The following is a 17144-nucleotide window of genomic DNA, read 5'->3' on the forward strand; positions in this document are numbered from 1 at the left end:
AAAGTGCTGGCATTACAAGCATGAGCCACCATGCCCGGCCCATATATCCATATTTATCTGAATAGGACAATAAACAGCAGACAAATGTTTAAAATTGAGAAGTAGTGTGGCTGGGCATGGTGGCATACTCCTGTAGTCACAGCTGCTTGGGAGGCAGGAGGATTGCTTGAGATCAGGAGTTTGAGTCCAGCCTGGGCAACACAGGAAGACCCTGTCTCTAAAAAAGAAAAAAAAGTAGTGGTAGGATTTACAGTAAGAAGATAGTTACTGCTACCCTACCCTTTCACACCTCTAGGCCCACTCCCAACTGGCAACCACTTTTAGTTAACTCTAAACAATAACGTTATGGGTATGAACACCAAAAGAAAAAAAAAAAACTAAAAGTTATTTTTTGCCAATTGGGAGTGCGCCTAGAGGTGTGAAAGGGTAGGGCAGGGGTAACTATCTTCTCATTGTAAATCCTTCTGCAACCATGGGCTGGAATTACTTGAATTAAAAGCCTAAACAAGCCAGAGTTTTCATGGCTGTTCATTACCTGTTAAATAAAACCCAAACGTCTCAGAACCATTTTCTGTAACATTGTTACTCAAAGTGTGGTCCCTTATTACTTGAAGTGTGGACCAGCAGCATGGCCATCACCTGGGAGCTTATTAGAAATGCAGGATCTTGGCTGGGCGCAGTGGCTCACACCTGTAATCCCAGCACTTTGGGAGGCCGAGGCAGGCGGATCACTTGAAGTCAGGAGTTCAAGACCAGCCTGGCCAACATGGTGAAACCCTGTCTCTACTAAAAATACAAACATATTAGCTGGGCATGGTGGCGCATGCCTGTAATCCCAGCTACTCAGGAGGCAGAGGCAGGAGAATTGCTTGAACCCGGGGAGGCAGAGATTTGCAGTGAGCCAAGATCGCGCCACTGCACTCCATCCTGGGCGACAGAGAGAGACGCTGTCTCAAAAAAAAAAAAAAAAAAAAAAATGCAGGCTCTCAGGCCCCACCCCAGTTTTGCAAAATCAGAACCTGCATTTTAACAAGCTCCGCAGATAATTCATACGAACAGTCAAGCTTAAGGAGCATCTTGCTTGTAAGCCCAATGTGGACCTCTTCAGCTTCAATTGCCCCTTTCTACTCCGTTAGTCTGAATTCTAGCCCCTGGGGTGTGTGTGTGTGTGTGTCTAGCTAAAATCCAGCCATCGTTTTAGACCCAGTTCCTCTGCTCCAGGAAGACTTCCAAGCCCTCTGCAGCTCTCTGTTACCACTGTTCCTTAAACTCCCACATCTCTGACTGAAGCTGCTTAGACTTCATTCTGCAAAGAGGTATTGGGCGCCTGCTGTGTGCCTGGCTGGATTCAGTGCCAGGGTGGGGCGAAGGCGCTGAGGTCTCCGAGTGCTCTTTCAGGTCCAACTCCAGAATCGCCCAGCCCCACGCAATCCAGGGCCAGAGGCTGTGTGCGCAGCGCTCGAATATATCCACAGACGGTGCTGCGCGGCATTTCTGAGTGTTACGGCGCCCTCCTCCCGCCCCCGCGCCGCGCGGGCGGGGACCCACCGGTTTTGCTCCGCTTTAGCAGCGGCGAAGGGAGGACCCCCGGGAGCCGGTCCCCGGCATCCGGTCGCCCAGCCCTTTTCAGGCTTGGGCCCGCATGGAGGGGACCGTGGAGTCCCAGACGCCTGACCTGCGGGATGTGGAGGGTAAGGTGGGCAGGAAGACCCCTGAAGGGCTGCTCCGCGGGCTGCGAGGCGAGTGTGAGCTGGGAACCTCTGGCGCCCTGCTGCTCCCAGGGGCGCCTAGCACCGGCCACGACTTGGGGGACAAGATCATGGCGCTGAAGATGGAGCTGGTGAGTGCAGAATCCATGGGCCAAGGGGACGAGTCCCCAGTGTAGGGCCGGGAGGGACGAACTCATGCTCCCAGAGTTAAGCTGGAGAGGAAGTAGTTAAAACTCTCCACCTAACTGCTCAAAATCCCTCCCAGATCAATCCGTAAACGCTGGGGTGGAGATGGAGTGACGTCCATTACTTGTCCCCCAAGAGTGAGTGGGGTGTTGATGGTCCTGAGGACTTGGGGTGGGAGCAGTGGGTTTTGGAAGTTATTCCTGCCAAATAATTGGGAGGAGAGAGATGACGACTGGGAAGTACTGAGAACCCAGCGCAGCACAAATTCCCCCTGCCTGTATGGGCCACCTATTCCCCACCAGTCCCCATTGTAAGGCAACCGGTTTTTTCTCCTTCTGCTAACCGGGAAAGGGTTTAAGTTCCTGTGAGGCGGCAGTGTTCAGCACAGAAAAGATGTGTGTAAAGGGGCCTATCTGCGGAGAACTACCTGGACCAGGGGCACTGAAAACCTTCTCCGTTTCCTCTACATCCCCTAGCCCTACTTAAAATAATGGAAAGTTCCTAGACCCATAGCAGGGACAGAGAGTAGCAGCACCATTGGTGCTGATTCCCTCGCCTCAGACTCAGTCTCCTCCCAGCCAATCTCCCAGGTAAACTGGATATTTGGATCTCATCTGTACATTCTTGGGGAGAAGAGGAAACAGCAACCCTCCCCTTTCTCTATTGCTGCTGGTCTAGATTCAGAGCCAAAAGGGCAGCCGAGGCCCTGGCAGGTTCCCCAGGGCCCTGATTCCGGTGAAGTGGGTGATTTACACCTGCCACTACTTTGCAGCCAGTTCTGGGGAACTGAGGAATTGCCATCGGCTTCCTGGCTCACAACCAGGAGCCCACAGTGAGTACGTCAGCTAATAAGTCTTCCTGTGTGCCCAGCCTGTGCCAAGCTGGTCTGTGAAGGAGCAGGGGAAGGAAGTCATGGGAGCTCTGAGACCAGCCAGGGCTCTGATGCCTGAGCTGAGAGGCTGGGAAGAGAGTCTGATGGGCGGAGCAGTCAGGAAAGGCCCCCTGGGAGAAGGACTTGAATGCCAAGTGTGCACTTGGCCTTGAAGGTTGGAGGTGAGTGCCCAATTCTCCAGAGCAAGGCTGTGACTGTACCCACCTAAGCGAGGGCTTGCCTTTGCCTCACTGTACAAACTTTAGCTCAAGGCCTAGTAAGAGCCTATCTAGACTATCTAGTTGCTTTGAAAACTAACTTTCACCCAGCGCATGTGCCAGGCAGCTTGCTGAGCACTTTACATGATGCTCTCTTCATCTCCACAGTAACCCTGTTAAGTAAGTGACATTTTATAGATGAAGAAACTGAGGCACAGGGTGGGCATGGTGGCTCATGCCTGTAATCCCAGCACTTTGGGAGGCTGAGGCAGGCAGATCGCTTGAGCTCAGGAGTTTGAGACCAGCCTGGGCAACAAAGCAAGACCCTGTCTTTACAAAAAAAATACAAAAATTAGATGGGTGTTGTGGTGTGTGCCTGTAGTCCTAGCTACTCTGGAGGCAGAGGCAGGAGAATCACTTGAGCTCAGGAAGAGGAGGTTGCAGTGAGCTGAAATCGCACCACTGCACTCCAGCCTGGGTGACAGAGCTCAGAGCTAGACCCTGTCTCAAAAAAAGAAAGGGAAGAAGGGAAGGAAGAGAGGAAGGGAGGAAGGGGGGGAGGGAGGAGAAAAGAAAAGAAAACAGAGGCACAGGGAATTTAATAACTGCCCAACATCACGCAAAAAGCAGGGCCATGATTTGAACCCAGATCATCTGACTGCACTTTGCATCTTTACTTTGAGACCTGCTTTGTGCCAGATAGTCTAAACATTTTATGTCATTGAAATGAGAAAACTGGTCATCGTTTCTCCCACCTTACAGATAAAATGTGCTTGCAGATTCTGAACTCACATAGGGAGTCAGTGGAAGAGCCACGCCTAGTCTCTCTGGCTCTCTTTTCTGCCTTGGTGGAAACTTCTGTAAACTTTAAGGGGCTGCATTTAACTTTTGATTTTGTCTCTCTGTATTCTTGACCCAGCTTGCCTGGGGCCTGAGGCTGCCTGAGAAAGGGCACAAGGGAGGGAGACTTCTGGGGCCAGAACGAGGAGAGATCCCCATCCTATTTTTGCTCCCTCCTCAGGCCAGGATGTTATTAATATTAATCTCTTCCTGTGCTCTGCCCTGCCTACTGGGTTGCACCCAGGAAGGACAAGGGGTGGGGCAAGGAGTTTCCCTTCGGGCTACTGAAGGCAGGACTGGTTCAAGCCCTCTAAGGACTGTCCTTCAATTGTTCCTCTCCCAGCTCTCCTTGCACAAAGGGGGAAGGCCTACCCTTGAGGCCAAGGTCAGTCCTGCCTCTAGGCCTCGTCCCTCCTGCTTTCTTCCTCTACCCTCTATTCAAAGGTTGAGTGAACAAGCCAGACTGGGATATGTGGGAATGGGAAACAGTGGCAACTTCTTCTTAGTTCTCCCACCCAAAGAACTGTTGCTATGACAACCCACCTCCACAGAGGCAGTTTGAGAAAAAGCTTTAGGCAAGGAAGAAGGCACGGGTTCAAGTCTTGGCTCTGCTTCTGAAACGTTTTGTGGTCTTGAGCAGCACTCTCTCTCTCTCCTGGCCTGTTTTTCCTCCTCTTGGTGGAGCGGGTAGAGGGAGATGGGGACTGTGGAACCAGATGATCGTAAGAACCTTTGTAGTAACAGTATTCTGATAGTCCCCGCTCTGGGAGCTCTGACTGGGACTTCCAGGCTTTTACCCCAGGGCCTGATTTGGATTGAACAATGAGGAAACCGTACAGGACCCCAGCGCTGGGCAGAGTCTGGTATGTAGATGTTAAGGATAGGAGTAGGGAGCCTGAATCTCCTTGGAAGGAGAATTGGGTTTGGAGTCGCCTCCGAGGCTGCATCTCTCCTGAGCTGTTTATCCTATACTCTATTTTCTTCAAGAGATGGTGTGAAAAAAGTGTTTCTTTTTCTGGCAAGAAAGCCTTGCTTTCTTCTATTCTGGGAGTGATGCTGTCACAGTCAGGGAATCCCACTGTCACAGGATTATAGAATCTGCTCTCAGATTTATTTCCCAGCAACACAGTACAACCCAGACCCCTGAATCCTGGGAACCATCAAAGGAGTCAACGATAGGAAAGGCAAGAGAATCACAGAACTGAATGTGACCTCCTTAGCCCTGGGCTGAGCACCAGAAATGGATTGGGCAGGATCTGCTCTCAGGGAGCTCACAGTCCGGTTAGGGAAGGGGGAGACAGAAGAACATTTCTAGTACAGGATGATAAGTGCTGATAGAACCCAGGAAGGGCCTCCTGGAAGAGTCTTGGCTGTAGAGTGATGTGGTTGGGTTTGTGCTCCAGAAAGGCGACTTCAAACTGGAAGGAGGCACAGGCTGTTTCCTCTGCTTGAAATGCTTCTCTCCACCTCTTTGTCTGGCTGAGTCCTTCTATTTTTTTTTTTTTTTTTGACACAGGGTTTCACTCCCATCACCCGGGCTGGAGTGCAATGGCACAATGTCGGTTCACTGCAACCTCTGCCTTCCAAGCCCAAGCGGTTCTCCTGCCTCAGCTTCCTGAGTAGCTGGGACTATGGGCATGTGCCACCACACCTAGCTAACTTTTGTATTTTTAGTAGAGACGCGATTTTGCCATGTTGGCCAGGCTGGTTTCGAAGTCCTGACCTCAAGTGATCTTCTGCCTCAGCCTCCCAAAGTGCTGGGATTACAGGTGTGAGCCACTGCGCCCATCCTAGCTGAGTCCTTCTTAACCTCAAATTTTCAGCTCATGTCCCTTATCCTAGGAAGCATTTCCTGACCTGGTTAGGTTATGGCCTATGTGTCTACAGTCCTCTGTATAGCAGTTGTTTCCCCTAGCGTTTGCCACACTGAACTTTTCTTTTTTTTTTCTTTTTTTTTTTTTTTTTGAGACGGAGTCTCCCTCTGTCGCCCAGGCTAGAGTGCAGTGGTGCGATCTTGGCTCACTGCAAGCTCCGCCTCCCAGGTTCAGCCCATTCTCCTGCCTCAGCCTCCCGAGTAGCTGGGACTACAGGCACCTGCAACCACACCTAGCTAATTTTTTGTATTTTTAGTAGAGACGGGGTTTCACCATGTTAGCCAGGATGGTCTCGATCTCCTGACCTCGTGATCTGCCCGCCTTGGCCTCCCAAAGTGCTGGGATTATGGGAATGAGCCACCGCGCCCGGCCTGAACTTTTCATTTTTAAATTATTTATTTATTATCATTTTTTTTTTTTGACACGGAGTTTCGTTCTTGGCGTCCAGGCTAGAGTGTAATGGCGCGATCTCGGCTCACTGCAACCTCTGCCTCCTGGGTTCAAGCGATTCTCCTGCCTCAGCCTCCTGGGTAGCTGGGATTACAGGCACCCGCCTAGTTAATTTTTGTATTTTTAGTAGAGATGGGGTTTCACCATGCTGGCCAGTCTGGTCTTGAACTGCTGACCTCAAGTGATCTGCCTGCTTCGGCCTCCCAAAGTGCTGGGATTACAGGTATGAGCCACCACGCCAGCCTTATTTTTCTTTTAATAGAGACGGGGTATTGGTATGTTGCCCAGGCCAGTCTCAAACTCCTGGCCTCAAGCAGTCCGTTTGTGTCAGCCTCCCAAAGTGCTGGGATTGCAGGCTGAGCCACAATGCCCAGCCAACCACACTGAATTTTAAGTGCTTGCTTCATTGTCTTATCTTACCCACTAGATTATGAACCCTCTGAAGGTAAGAAATGATGCCTTTTCTTTCTTCATCGAACATAGTGCCACACCTATAAGAAACAATAAATATTGGTTCCATAACTGAATGGATTAATTCCATCTCGAGGAAGGGCAAGGAAGACTTCCTCGAGGAGGTGACATTTGAGCTGAGGCTTGAAGAATGAATAAAGTCAGTGGGAATTCCAGTTCAAGATACCAGATTGAGGGCCGGGCACGGTAGCTCACGCCTGTAATCCCAGCATTTGGGGAGGCTGAGGCAGGCAGATCACCTGAGGTAGGCAGATCACCTGAGGTCAGGAGTTCGAGACCAGCCTGACCAACATGGCGAAACCCCATCTCTACTAAAAATACAAAAATTAGCTGGATGTGGTGGCGCACCTGTAATCCCAGCTACTTGGGAAGCTGAGGCTTGAAAATCGCTTGAACCCTGGAGGCGGAGGTTGAAATGAGCCAAGATCGTGCCACTGCACTCCAGCCTGGACGACTGTGCAAAACTCTGTCTCAAAAAGAGAAAAATAAATAAATAAAATAAATAAAAGGCACGAAGCCGTTATGACAATGAGAATAAGAGACCAGGTAATAGGAACAAAATTTTGGAAGCTGAAATGCAGAAGGAAGAGTGGTAACTAACTCAGACCTAAAAAATGCTTAGTCCCAAGCCAGCATTGGAGAAAGCTGAAAAGCAACACTTTTTTAATTTTTGGGGGGTGGCTAGAGTTTTGCTCTTGTTGCCCAGGCTGGAGTGCAATGGCGCAATCTTGGCTCACCGCAACCTCCGCCTCCTGGATTCAAGCAATTCTCCTGCCTCAGCTTCCCAAGTAGCTGGGATTACAGGCATGTGACACCATGCCCAGCTAATTTTGTATTTTTCATAGAGACGGGTTTTCTCCATGTTGGTCAGGCTGGTCTCAAACTCCCGAACTCAGGTGATCCATCTGCCTCAGCCTCCCAGAGTGCTGGGATTACAGAGCCACCGCGCCTTACCAAAGCAACACATTTTATACTGCAAAAACCCTTAACGGTCTTAGAGGTTGGAAGCACCAGGTATTTCTGGAACTGGGGGCACAAATGGGGCTGAAAACAAAAGGGCTGGTTGAATATTTAAAAGTCATATACTAAGATCCCCTCCCTAACCGTGCAACCAGGTGCCAGCTAATTCTTTATCTAGCAGAAGACTGGAGATGTAAGTTTTGTTGTTGTTTTTTTTTCTTTTTTTTTTTTTTTTTGAGATGGAGTCTCGCTCTGTTGCCCAGGCTAGAGTGCAGTGGCCCAATCTCAGCTCTCTGCAGGCTCAGCCTCCCGAGTAGCTGGGATTACATGCACCCGCCACCACACAGCTAATTTTTGTATTTTTAGTAGAGACGGGATTTTGCCATGTTGGCCAGGCTGGTCTTAAACTCCTGACCTCGGGTAATCCACTTGCCTCAGCCTCCCAAAGTGCTTGGATTACAGGCATGAGCCACTGTGCCCGGCTGTAGATGTAAATTTTGGAAAGAGGAAGGAAAGGAAGAATGGAGGGAGGCAGAAAGGAAGGAAAGGAGGGAGGGGAAAACAGCAGGACAAGTGTTTTTAGTATGAGGAGCTTTGTTTAATGTGTTTAGTTTGGTCATGGACTAGGACAGTTGTTTTCACTGTTCATAGATTTGTCTCCAGGATGAAATAATTGAAGATAATCTCCTTTATCAAGTTAACAGTCTGTACAGTCTGTGATATCGCAGTTATTTATGTTCATCTCCCCTTATTGAGACTGCAAGCTTCTATTAAGCAGGAACAATTTCTCCATCATCTTTGTAATTATTAGCAAATCCATGTACCCAATAGTCATTTGTTTAATTGAATTAGAGTTGTGATATTCTTCCAAAAACACAAATAATTTCAGGTATAAAATTTTTTTCTATGCTTTTGCCATAGTGTTTAGAAAACCCTAAACTGTGTGTGTGTTTTTTTTTAATTTTTTCACTTAATACAACACAACAATAATCATTAATACAGAAGACCCCAAAATATATGAGGATTTCTTCCCACCACCAAGCAAGCAATCAGTTCTGCAGCAGACACCAGCTGGGTGTCTACTAACTTAATTTCAACTCTGTCTACCTGGAGACAGTGTCACATCCCACAGGTTGAGGGCTCAGTCCCCAAGACTGTCCCCCTCTTCAGACACTAGTCGTAAATCTGGGCCTCCTGACCTTCTGACCAACCAGCTTCAAATTGGGGTTCCTATGACCCCCTCCTTGGGTTTGATTGGTTTTCTGGTGTGGCTCACAGAACTCAGGGAAACACATTTACTGGTTTATTATAATGATATTACAAAGGATATAGATGAAGAGATGCATGGGGCAAGGCATACGGGAAGGGGTGCGGAACTTCTGTGCTCTCCCTGGGTGCACCACCCTCCATCTGTTCAGCTACTTGGAAGCTCCCTGAATCCTGTCCTTGGGGACCTTTTTTTATTTTTTGAGACAAGGTCTGGTTCTGTTACCCAGTCTGGAGTACAATGGCGCAATCACAGCTCACTGCAGCCTGTACTTCTCTGGCTCAAGCAATCCTCCCACTTCAGCCTCCTAAATAGCTGGGACTACAGGTGTGCAATACCACATTCAGCTAATTTTTTTTTTTTTTTTTTTTTGGTAGAGACAGGGTTTCCCTATGTTGCCCAGGCTGGTCTTGAACTCCTGGGATCAAGCGATCCTCCCACCTTAGTCCCCTAGAGTGTTGGGATTACAGGCTTAAGCCACTGGTCCTGGTCCTTTGGGCCTTTTCAAGAGACTTTATTGGTTGTCCACGATTGAAACATGGACAACCATATCAAAATGTTATTGGACAAAAAGAGTCTGATCAAAACCCAGCAAAGCCTGTCTGTTTAGATTCTTATTGGCCTCTCTCTGCAGCTTTCCTTCCTCCAGGGTATGAGTCAGGACCCTCTCTGGAATGAGGGTCTTATGACCCACAATCAGATTAGACTCCTACTCTGGGAAGGTGAGAGGAGAGCAGGAGAAGGTCAGAAAGAGACTCTGTTTCCTGAAGCCTACTTCTGAGTGCCCCAGCATTATAACAAAAACTGTAACAATGGCTATGGGACTTATGAGCCAAAACTGGATGAAAACCTGCACACATACACACACACACACAGAGTAATACCACACATAGTAAATAAGTCGACCATAGTAATATGTAGAGCCAAATAGCCTACCATTTATTGATTTACAGTATTATATTTGTCAGATGGTATGCTATGCATGTTAATATGTTCCTTCGATGTCTCATGACAAATCTTTAGATAGTACCTCATATTATAAGAAAGAAATGAAGGTTTAAAGAAATAAATTTAAATTTCATATGGCTCATTAATGGCAAAACTGGAACTCGAATCTAGGCCCATTTAATTCCAGTGTCTAATTTTCTCAATGTACAAATATATATATGTATATATATTTTTTTTGAGACAGAGTCTTGCTCTGTTGCCCAAGCTGGAGTGCAGTGGTGTGACCTTGGCTCACCACAACCTCTGCCTCCTGGGTTCAAGCAATTCTCCTGCCTCAGCCTCCTGAGTAGCTGGGATTACAGGGCTGCGCCACAATGCCCGGCCAATTTTTGTATTTTTATTAGAGACAGGGTTTCACCACGTTGGCCAGGCTGGTCTCAAATTCCTGACCTCGGGTGATCTTCCCACCTCGACCTCCCAAAGTGCTGGGATTACAGGAGTGAGCTACCACACCTGGCCTCAATGTACAAATATTAATACATGGTCTTACTCTGGTTTATCATAGATGTGAATAAAGCAGTTATTTCCTGAATAATTCAATAAACATTTTTCAAATACAAAAAACATTTACTGTGTGTGTGTGACCTGCGGGATCTGACCTGTGTATGTAAATACACATACACACATAATGACGTTTTGGTCAATGTCAGACCACGTATAACATATAAACATCCATGTAAATTTTTTTTTTTTTGAGACGGAGTCTTGCTATGTCACCCAGGCTGGAGTGCAGTGGCGCGATCTCGGCTCACTGCAAGCTCCGCCTCCCGGGTTCATGCCATTCTCCTGCCTCAGCCTCCCCAGCAGCTGGGACTACAGGCGCTCGCCGCCGCGCCCAGCTATTTTTTTTGTATTTTTAACAGAGACGGGGTTTCACCATGTTAGCCAGGATGGTCCCGATCTCCTGACCTCTAGTGATCTGTCCTCCTCAGCTTCCCAAAGTGCTGGGATTACCATATAAGCATTTTGATCAATGATAGACTACATATGTCAAATAAACATTTATCATGTGTGTATATATGCACATACATGTATAAATAAACATTTATTAGGTGTATATAAGTGTGTACACATATACACATATTTATATGATGTTTCGGTCAATGATGTACAGCATATACCATAGTGATTTCATAAGATTATAATGCAGCATATACACAAATATGATATATGACACTTGATATTAGCATAGCAGATCAAGTAGGGATTGATATTCAGTAATTGTGCTGGGACATTTTGTTTTCCATATTTTAAAAAGTATATAAATTTTTTAAAATGTCATCTAGTTTGTGCATTTACCCTCTCATAAAACCTCCTGCTGGTTCATTTCTCTAAGCATATCCCCATTGTTACGTGACGAATGACCTTATATACAAATAATAGAACAGAAGGTTTCTAGATTAAAAGACACTGAGCATAGTTGAGGACAAGAGGAACTAAATAAAGATATACTAAATACAGCCAGGCACGATGGCTTATGCCTGTAATCACAGCACTTTGGGAGGCTGAGGTGAGGAGTTTGAGCCTGGGAGTTTGAGGCTACAGTGAGCTATGATCACGCCACTGCACTCCAGCCTGGACAACGTAGCGAGACTTTGTCTCTACAAAAACTTTAAAAAGTACTAAATATCATGAAATACCTCTCCAAGCCTTTACCCCTACTTGGCTCCTAAGATACTGGCAGCCTTGCTTACATTATACTCTCTAGAGTGGTATAATATGGGGAATATGATTAACTCGAGAGAAAAAAAAAAGATACAAACTTTAGACCTCCAATTAAACAGCCCAATCAGATCACCCTGTAGTGAGGCTCAGAGTTGGCAAGCTTCATACATACACGGTTTCTAGTCATTGTAGAGATCCACTCTGAAGGGTGAGCAGCAGTTAAAGATCATAGACATCTGACCCTCTATATAGACCTAAATAAATAGGAAAAAGCAACTTGAGGCCGGGCATGGTGGCTCAGGCCTGTAATCCCAATACTTTGGAAGGCCGAGGCGGGATGATCACCTTGAGGTCAGGAATTTGAGACCAGCCTGACCAACATGATGAAACCCCATCTCTACTGAAAATACAAAAATTAGCTGGTCATGGTAGCAGGCACCTGTAATCCCAGCTATTCAGGAGGTTGAGGCATGAGAATCGCTTGAACCCGGGAGGTAGAGGTTGCAGTGAGCTGAGATCATGCCACTGCACTCCAGCCTGGGTGACAGAATGAGACTCTGTCTCAAAAAGAAAAAAAAAGGAAAAGAAAAAGCAACTTGAATGAAATGGAGATAATACAGAGAGATACGAACTTATAAAAATCATTAAGCATATCCTTAAAGAGATAAAAGATAATATTGTAGCCGTGAACAAAAACAAGAAGGTGTAAAAAGGTAAACATTCAGAGAACTAGAAAAAACACTTGGAAATAAACACATCATGGGGGGGGAAAGAAAAAAGAAAAACCGAAGACTTGATAATAGGCCAGGTGTGGTGGCTCATGCCTGTAATCCCAGCACTTGGGAGGCCGAGGCAGCGGATCACCTGAGGTCAGGAGTTCAATAGCAGCCTGACCAACATGGTGAAACCCCACCTCTACTAAAAATACAAAAATCAGCCAGATGTGGTGGCAGACACCTGTAATTCCAGTTACTTGGGAGCCTGAGTCATGAGAATCACTTGAACCCGAGAGGCGGAGGCTGCAGTGAGCCAAGATGTGTGCCATTGCACTCCAGCCTGGGGGACAAGAGTGAGACTCCATCTCAAAAAAAAAAAAAAAAAAGGAGTTGATAAAGTTGAAATATTTCAGAAACTAGAGCAAGTATAGAAATAGATGTGGCTGGGTGCTGTGGCTCACGCCTGTAATCCCAGCACTTTGAGAGGCCGAGGCAGGTGGATCATGACATCAGGAGACTGAGACCATCCTGGCTAACATGGTGAAACCCTGTCTGTACTAAAAATACAAAAATTTAGCCAGGTGTGGTGGTGGGCACCTGTAGTCCCAGCTGCTCGAGAGGCTGAGGCAGGAGAATGGCATGAACCTGAGAGGTGGAGCTTGCAGTGAGCCAATATCACACCACTGCACTCTAGCCTGGGCGACAGAACGAAACTCTGTCTCAAAAAAAAAAAAAAAAAAAAAGAAAGAGATGCAAGAGTGAAAACAAAAAACAAAAAGAAAAACATAGAGGATCAGTTCAGGATACCCTCTGTCCAAGTAATAGGATTCCCAGAAAGAACAGAAAAATACTGGAGGATAATCATCAAAGAAACAATTTTTAAAAATCTCCCAGAACTGAAGAACGTCAGTTTCCAGATTGAAAAGGCCCATCAAGTGGCTAACTCAATAGATGAAAATAACCCACACCATGGCAAATTGCTGTAAAAACAGAACACTGGGGACAAAGAGAAGATCCTAAAAGCTTCCAACAAGAATGGGAAAAGGGTCACACGCAAAGGATCAGGGATCGGAACGGCATTAGATTTTTAAAGGCTAACACTGAAAATTAAGACACGGAGGCTGGGTGCCATGGCACATGCCTATAATCCCAACACTCTGGGAGGCCAAGGTGGGCAGATCCCTTGAGCTCAGGAGTTTGAGACCAGCCTGAGCAACATAGTGAGACCCCATCTACAAAAAAAAGTTTTTAAATTAGCCAGGTGTAGGTACATGCCTGTAGTCCAGCTACTCAGGAGGCTGAGGCAGGAGGGTTGCCTGAGCCCAGGGGATCAAGGCTGTAGTCAGCCATGATTGTGCCACCACTGCACTCCAGCCTGGGCTATAGAGTAAGACCCTGTCTCAAAAATAAAATAAGACAATGGAACAATGCCTTAACCCCTGAGGAAGAATTATTTTTAACCTGGAATTCTATATCCAGCCAAACTATCAATAGTGTGAGGAAAGATTAATAACTTTAAAAAATAATTTCAACTTTTATTTTATCTTATTTGAGAACGGACGCTTGAGATTACCCTGTAAGTCAAATTTACTTCCAGTACAGACAGGTAGACTGGTGTGTACAGGGGAGAAGGCCCGAATGCCCAGCCAGTGGGATTCTGATCCTTCTAAGCTCTGGCCAACCCTTTCCCCTCTCGGCGGCTGCTACCAATGCCCTGAAGAGACTAGGGAACCAGGTTAGCTCTCTTTATTCCCCAGCTCCTGCCTCCTTTTGGCCCAATCTACTTCCTGATTAACACCCTATCTTGCTATTCTTTGTTTCTATGTCTTTCTGGTGAATATGGGCAGGCTCAATAGTACCCTGTGGCTGGGCACGGTGGCTCATGCCTGTAATCCCAGCATTTTGGGAGGCTGAGGTGGGCAGATCACCTAAGTTCAAGAGTTTGAGACCAGCCTGGCCAACATCGTGAAACCCGTCTCTACTAAAAATACAAAATTAGCTGGGCGTGGTGGTGCATGCCTGTAATGCCAGCTAATTGGGAGACTGAGGCAGGAGAATCGCTTGAACCCAGGAGGCGGAGGTTGCAGTGAGCCGAGATCGCGCCGTTGCACTCCATCCTGGACAACAAGAGTGAAACTCCATCTCAAAAAAAAAAAAAAAAAGAAGTACCCTAAATATGAAGTTCAAAGCTTAGTAGGATTGAATTTTAATACTTAACATTTACTGAGACCTTCCTCTGTGCTAGGCACTGTGCTGAGTACTTAATAGACAGCATTTCAGAATCCTTACAGCTACCCTGTGAGGTAAGTGATTTAATCCTGTTTTGCAAACAAAGAGACTGAGGCTCAAAGAAGATATGTCTAATCAGTGGTAGAGCTGAAATGTTAGGCAGCAGTCTATCTGCTTCTGAAGGCTACACTGCAAGCCATTATAATTCCATCCGTCTTAAAGTGAAACATGGTTGGCTGAACCACAAGGTAGTGGCCTGTGGAAACGCTGGGGAAACCCACGCCCCAGAACTGGGACTAATTCCTTCTCCCACTCCCCCAGGCTTACCTGCGAGCCATCGATGTGAAGATCCTGCAGCAGCTGGTGACCTTGAATGAGGGCATCGAGGCAGTGCGCTGGCTGTTGGAGGAGCGGGGGACGTTGACCAGTCATTGCAGCAGCCTCACCAGCAGTCAATATAGCCTGACAGGCGGGAGCCCAGGCCGCTCAAGGCGAGGCAGCTGGGACAGCCTGCCAGACACCAGCACCACTGACCGGCTGGACAGTGTCTCTATTGGCAGCTTCCTGGACACAGTGGCCCCCAGCGAGCTGGATGAACAGGGCCCACCTGGGGCTCCACGTCCTGAGATGGACTGGGCAAAAGTTATAGCTGGTGGAGAGAGGGCCAGGACTGAGGTGGATGTGGCAGCCACCAGGCTAGGAAGCTTGAGAGCTGTGTGGAAGCCCCCAGGGGAGAGGCTTCAAGGTGGACCACCTGAGTCACCAGAGGATGAAAGTGCCAAGCTGGGCTTCGAGGCCCACTGGTTCTGGGAGCAGTGCCAGGATGATGTGACCTTCTTGTAACAACTATTCCACCCTTTTGTAATCCTGTGGCTCTTTTATCCATTAGCTGTGGTCTCCCCCAAAATTGATTCTCCCTCAGTCTGAGACTAGGAAGAGGCTGCACTGAAATCAGTTACCATGGAAACCTGGCTCATCATTTCTCTAGTCCCTAGGGAGTCTCTGCCTTTATCCCTCAATTATTGGGTCCCTAGAGCTAGCTTGCTCTTTCTTTCTTTTTTTTTTTTTTGAGACAGGGTCTTATGCTGTTACCCAAGCTAGAGAGCAGTGGCATGATCACAGCTCACTGCAGCCTTGACCTGGGCTCAAGCGATCCTCCTATTTCAGCCTCCCCCATAGTTAGGACCACAGGCATGCACCACCATGCCCAGCTAATTTTTTAATTCTTTTTTTTTTTTTTTTTTGTAGAGATAGGGTTTCTCTATGTTGCCCAGGCTGGTCTCAAACTCCTGGGCTCAAGGGATCCTCCCGCCTCAGCCTCCCAAAGTGCTGGGATTATGCCCAGCCCCTAGAGATATTTCTATAGAGATATCGACTCTAAAGGATTGACTTATGGCTTTTGGTGTTTAGTATCTCTCACTACTCCCCCCAGCTAAGTAAGGATTTAAGGAATTTAGGACTCCCTGGAGTTAACAGATGAAGAGATGGGGGTATAATTACTTCACCCAAAGTCTAGAAGCCTTGGCCCCTCTCTTGGCCAAGATGGAGGATTGAAGAGGGACATGGACCTTCAGGACTAACCCTCTATGGATTGGCCCCCCCAGAAGCGTTTGGGCTGGTAGACCCACCCCTTCCTACCTGCTGAGTGATATCATTTCCTGCCAGGATGGGTAGCCCTTTGTACGGGTTCTTGGATGGTGGTAGGTCATATAGGGGTATCTGAGCCCCTGCTGCTAAGTGAGATCACATTATTTATCGTCCATACCATTACTTCTTGTGAACAGAAACATGTCACCCCTCCTGGCAGGAAAGTTTCTCATTGTCAGATGTTTGTGCTTCTTTTCAGAAGGTTCTTACTTTTTAAATAGTGTTCTCATTTTATCCTAGGGGATCTCACTTCCTCTGTGGCTCCATCCCTGCATCCCTGTCTGGGCCAGCACTCCTGACTGCTTTTAAGGAGAGAAGCTTTCAGGGGCATTTATTTATTGCTCTCAAGTCTGTTTGGCTCGCCCTGCCATGGTCCCCTGTCTTACCCTGTCCCTGTGTTGCCCCCATTCCTGTACTCCATTTTTTTGTTTTGCTTTGTTGTTGTTTTTTGAGATAGGGTGACAGGGTCTCCCTCTGTTGCCCAGGCTGAAGTGCTGTAGTGCTCACTGCAGGCTCGACCTCCTCGACTCAAATGATCCTCCTTCTTCAGCTTCCCAAGGAGCTAAGACTGCAGGCATGCATCACCATGCCTGGCTAATTTTTGTATTTTTTTCCAGAGACAGGGTTTCACCATGTTGCCTAGGGTGCACTTGAACTCCTGGCCTCAAGCAGTCCTTCCGCCTCAGCCTCTTAAAGTACTGAGATTACAGGCATGAGCTGCTGTGTGTGGCCCTATTCCTGTATTCTGACTCCATATCTCCCTTCCAGGAGGTTCAGCTTCTGTGTGTCCGTGCCTTTTCAGTTTCTCCAGGCCTTTTATATGCAGATGAGTCCTGGCCTCCTCTGCCCTTTGTTGATGGGAGCCAGGGAGAGAGGAAGCTCGAGGTCTCAGAGCTCTGGGGGTGTACCAGAATCTTGGATAGGGGAGGTGTCATCCTTTCTGACTTTGTGACTGCCCTTCCCCCACCCTGTCCCCAGCCTGACACCATTTGGTCACAAGGATGCCTGCCTGAGGTTGGGACACAAGGAATCT

The 17144-nt window shown here is 47.5% G+C and overlaps 1 protein-coding gene across 1 annotated transcript; it reads left to right on the top strand.

Annotated features, from left to right (window-relative positions):
- The first annotated feature begins 1412 nt into the window (after positions 1-1412).
- LURAP1 (leucine rich adaptor protein 1) lies at positions 1413-16350 on the top strand. Its single transcript, XM_003259035.4, has 2 exons — positions 1413-1840; positions 14786-16350. The coding sequence occupies exons 1-2, from the start codon at positions 1643-1645 to the stop codon at positions 15305-15307; spliced, it is 720 nt and encodes a 239-aa protein (XP_003259083.1). The 5' UTR covers positions 1413-1642; the 3' UTR covers positions 15308-16350.
- Positions 16351-17144: the final 794 nt, after the last annotated feature.

The sequence above is a fragment of the Nomascus leucogenys genome, chromosome 12 (genome assembly GCF_006542625.1).
Source record: "Nomascus leucogenys isolate Asia chromosome 12, Asia_NLE_v1, whole genome shotgun sequence".
In the NCBI taxonomy this organism is placed as follows: Eukaryota; Metazoa; Chordata; class Mammalia; order Primates; family Hylobatidae; genus Nomascus; species Nomascus leucogenys.

Bases quoted from the DNA above. Each gene is read 5' to 3' on its own strand.
- LURAP1 (XM_003259035.4), top strand. From the start codon at position 1,643: ATGGAGGGGACCGTGGAGTCCCAGACGCCTGACCTGCGGGATGTGGAG. The intron at 1,841-14,785 runs GTGAGTGCAGAA...CCACTCCCCCAG, and splicing joins TGGCGCTGAAGATGGAGCTG to GCTTACCTGCGAGCCATCGA.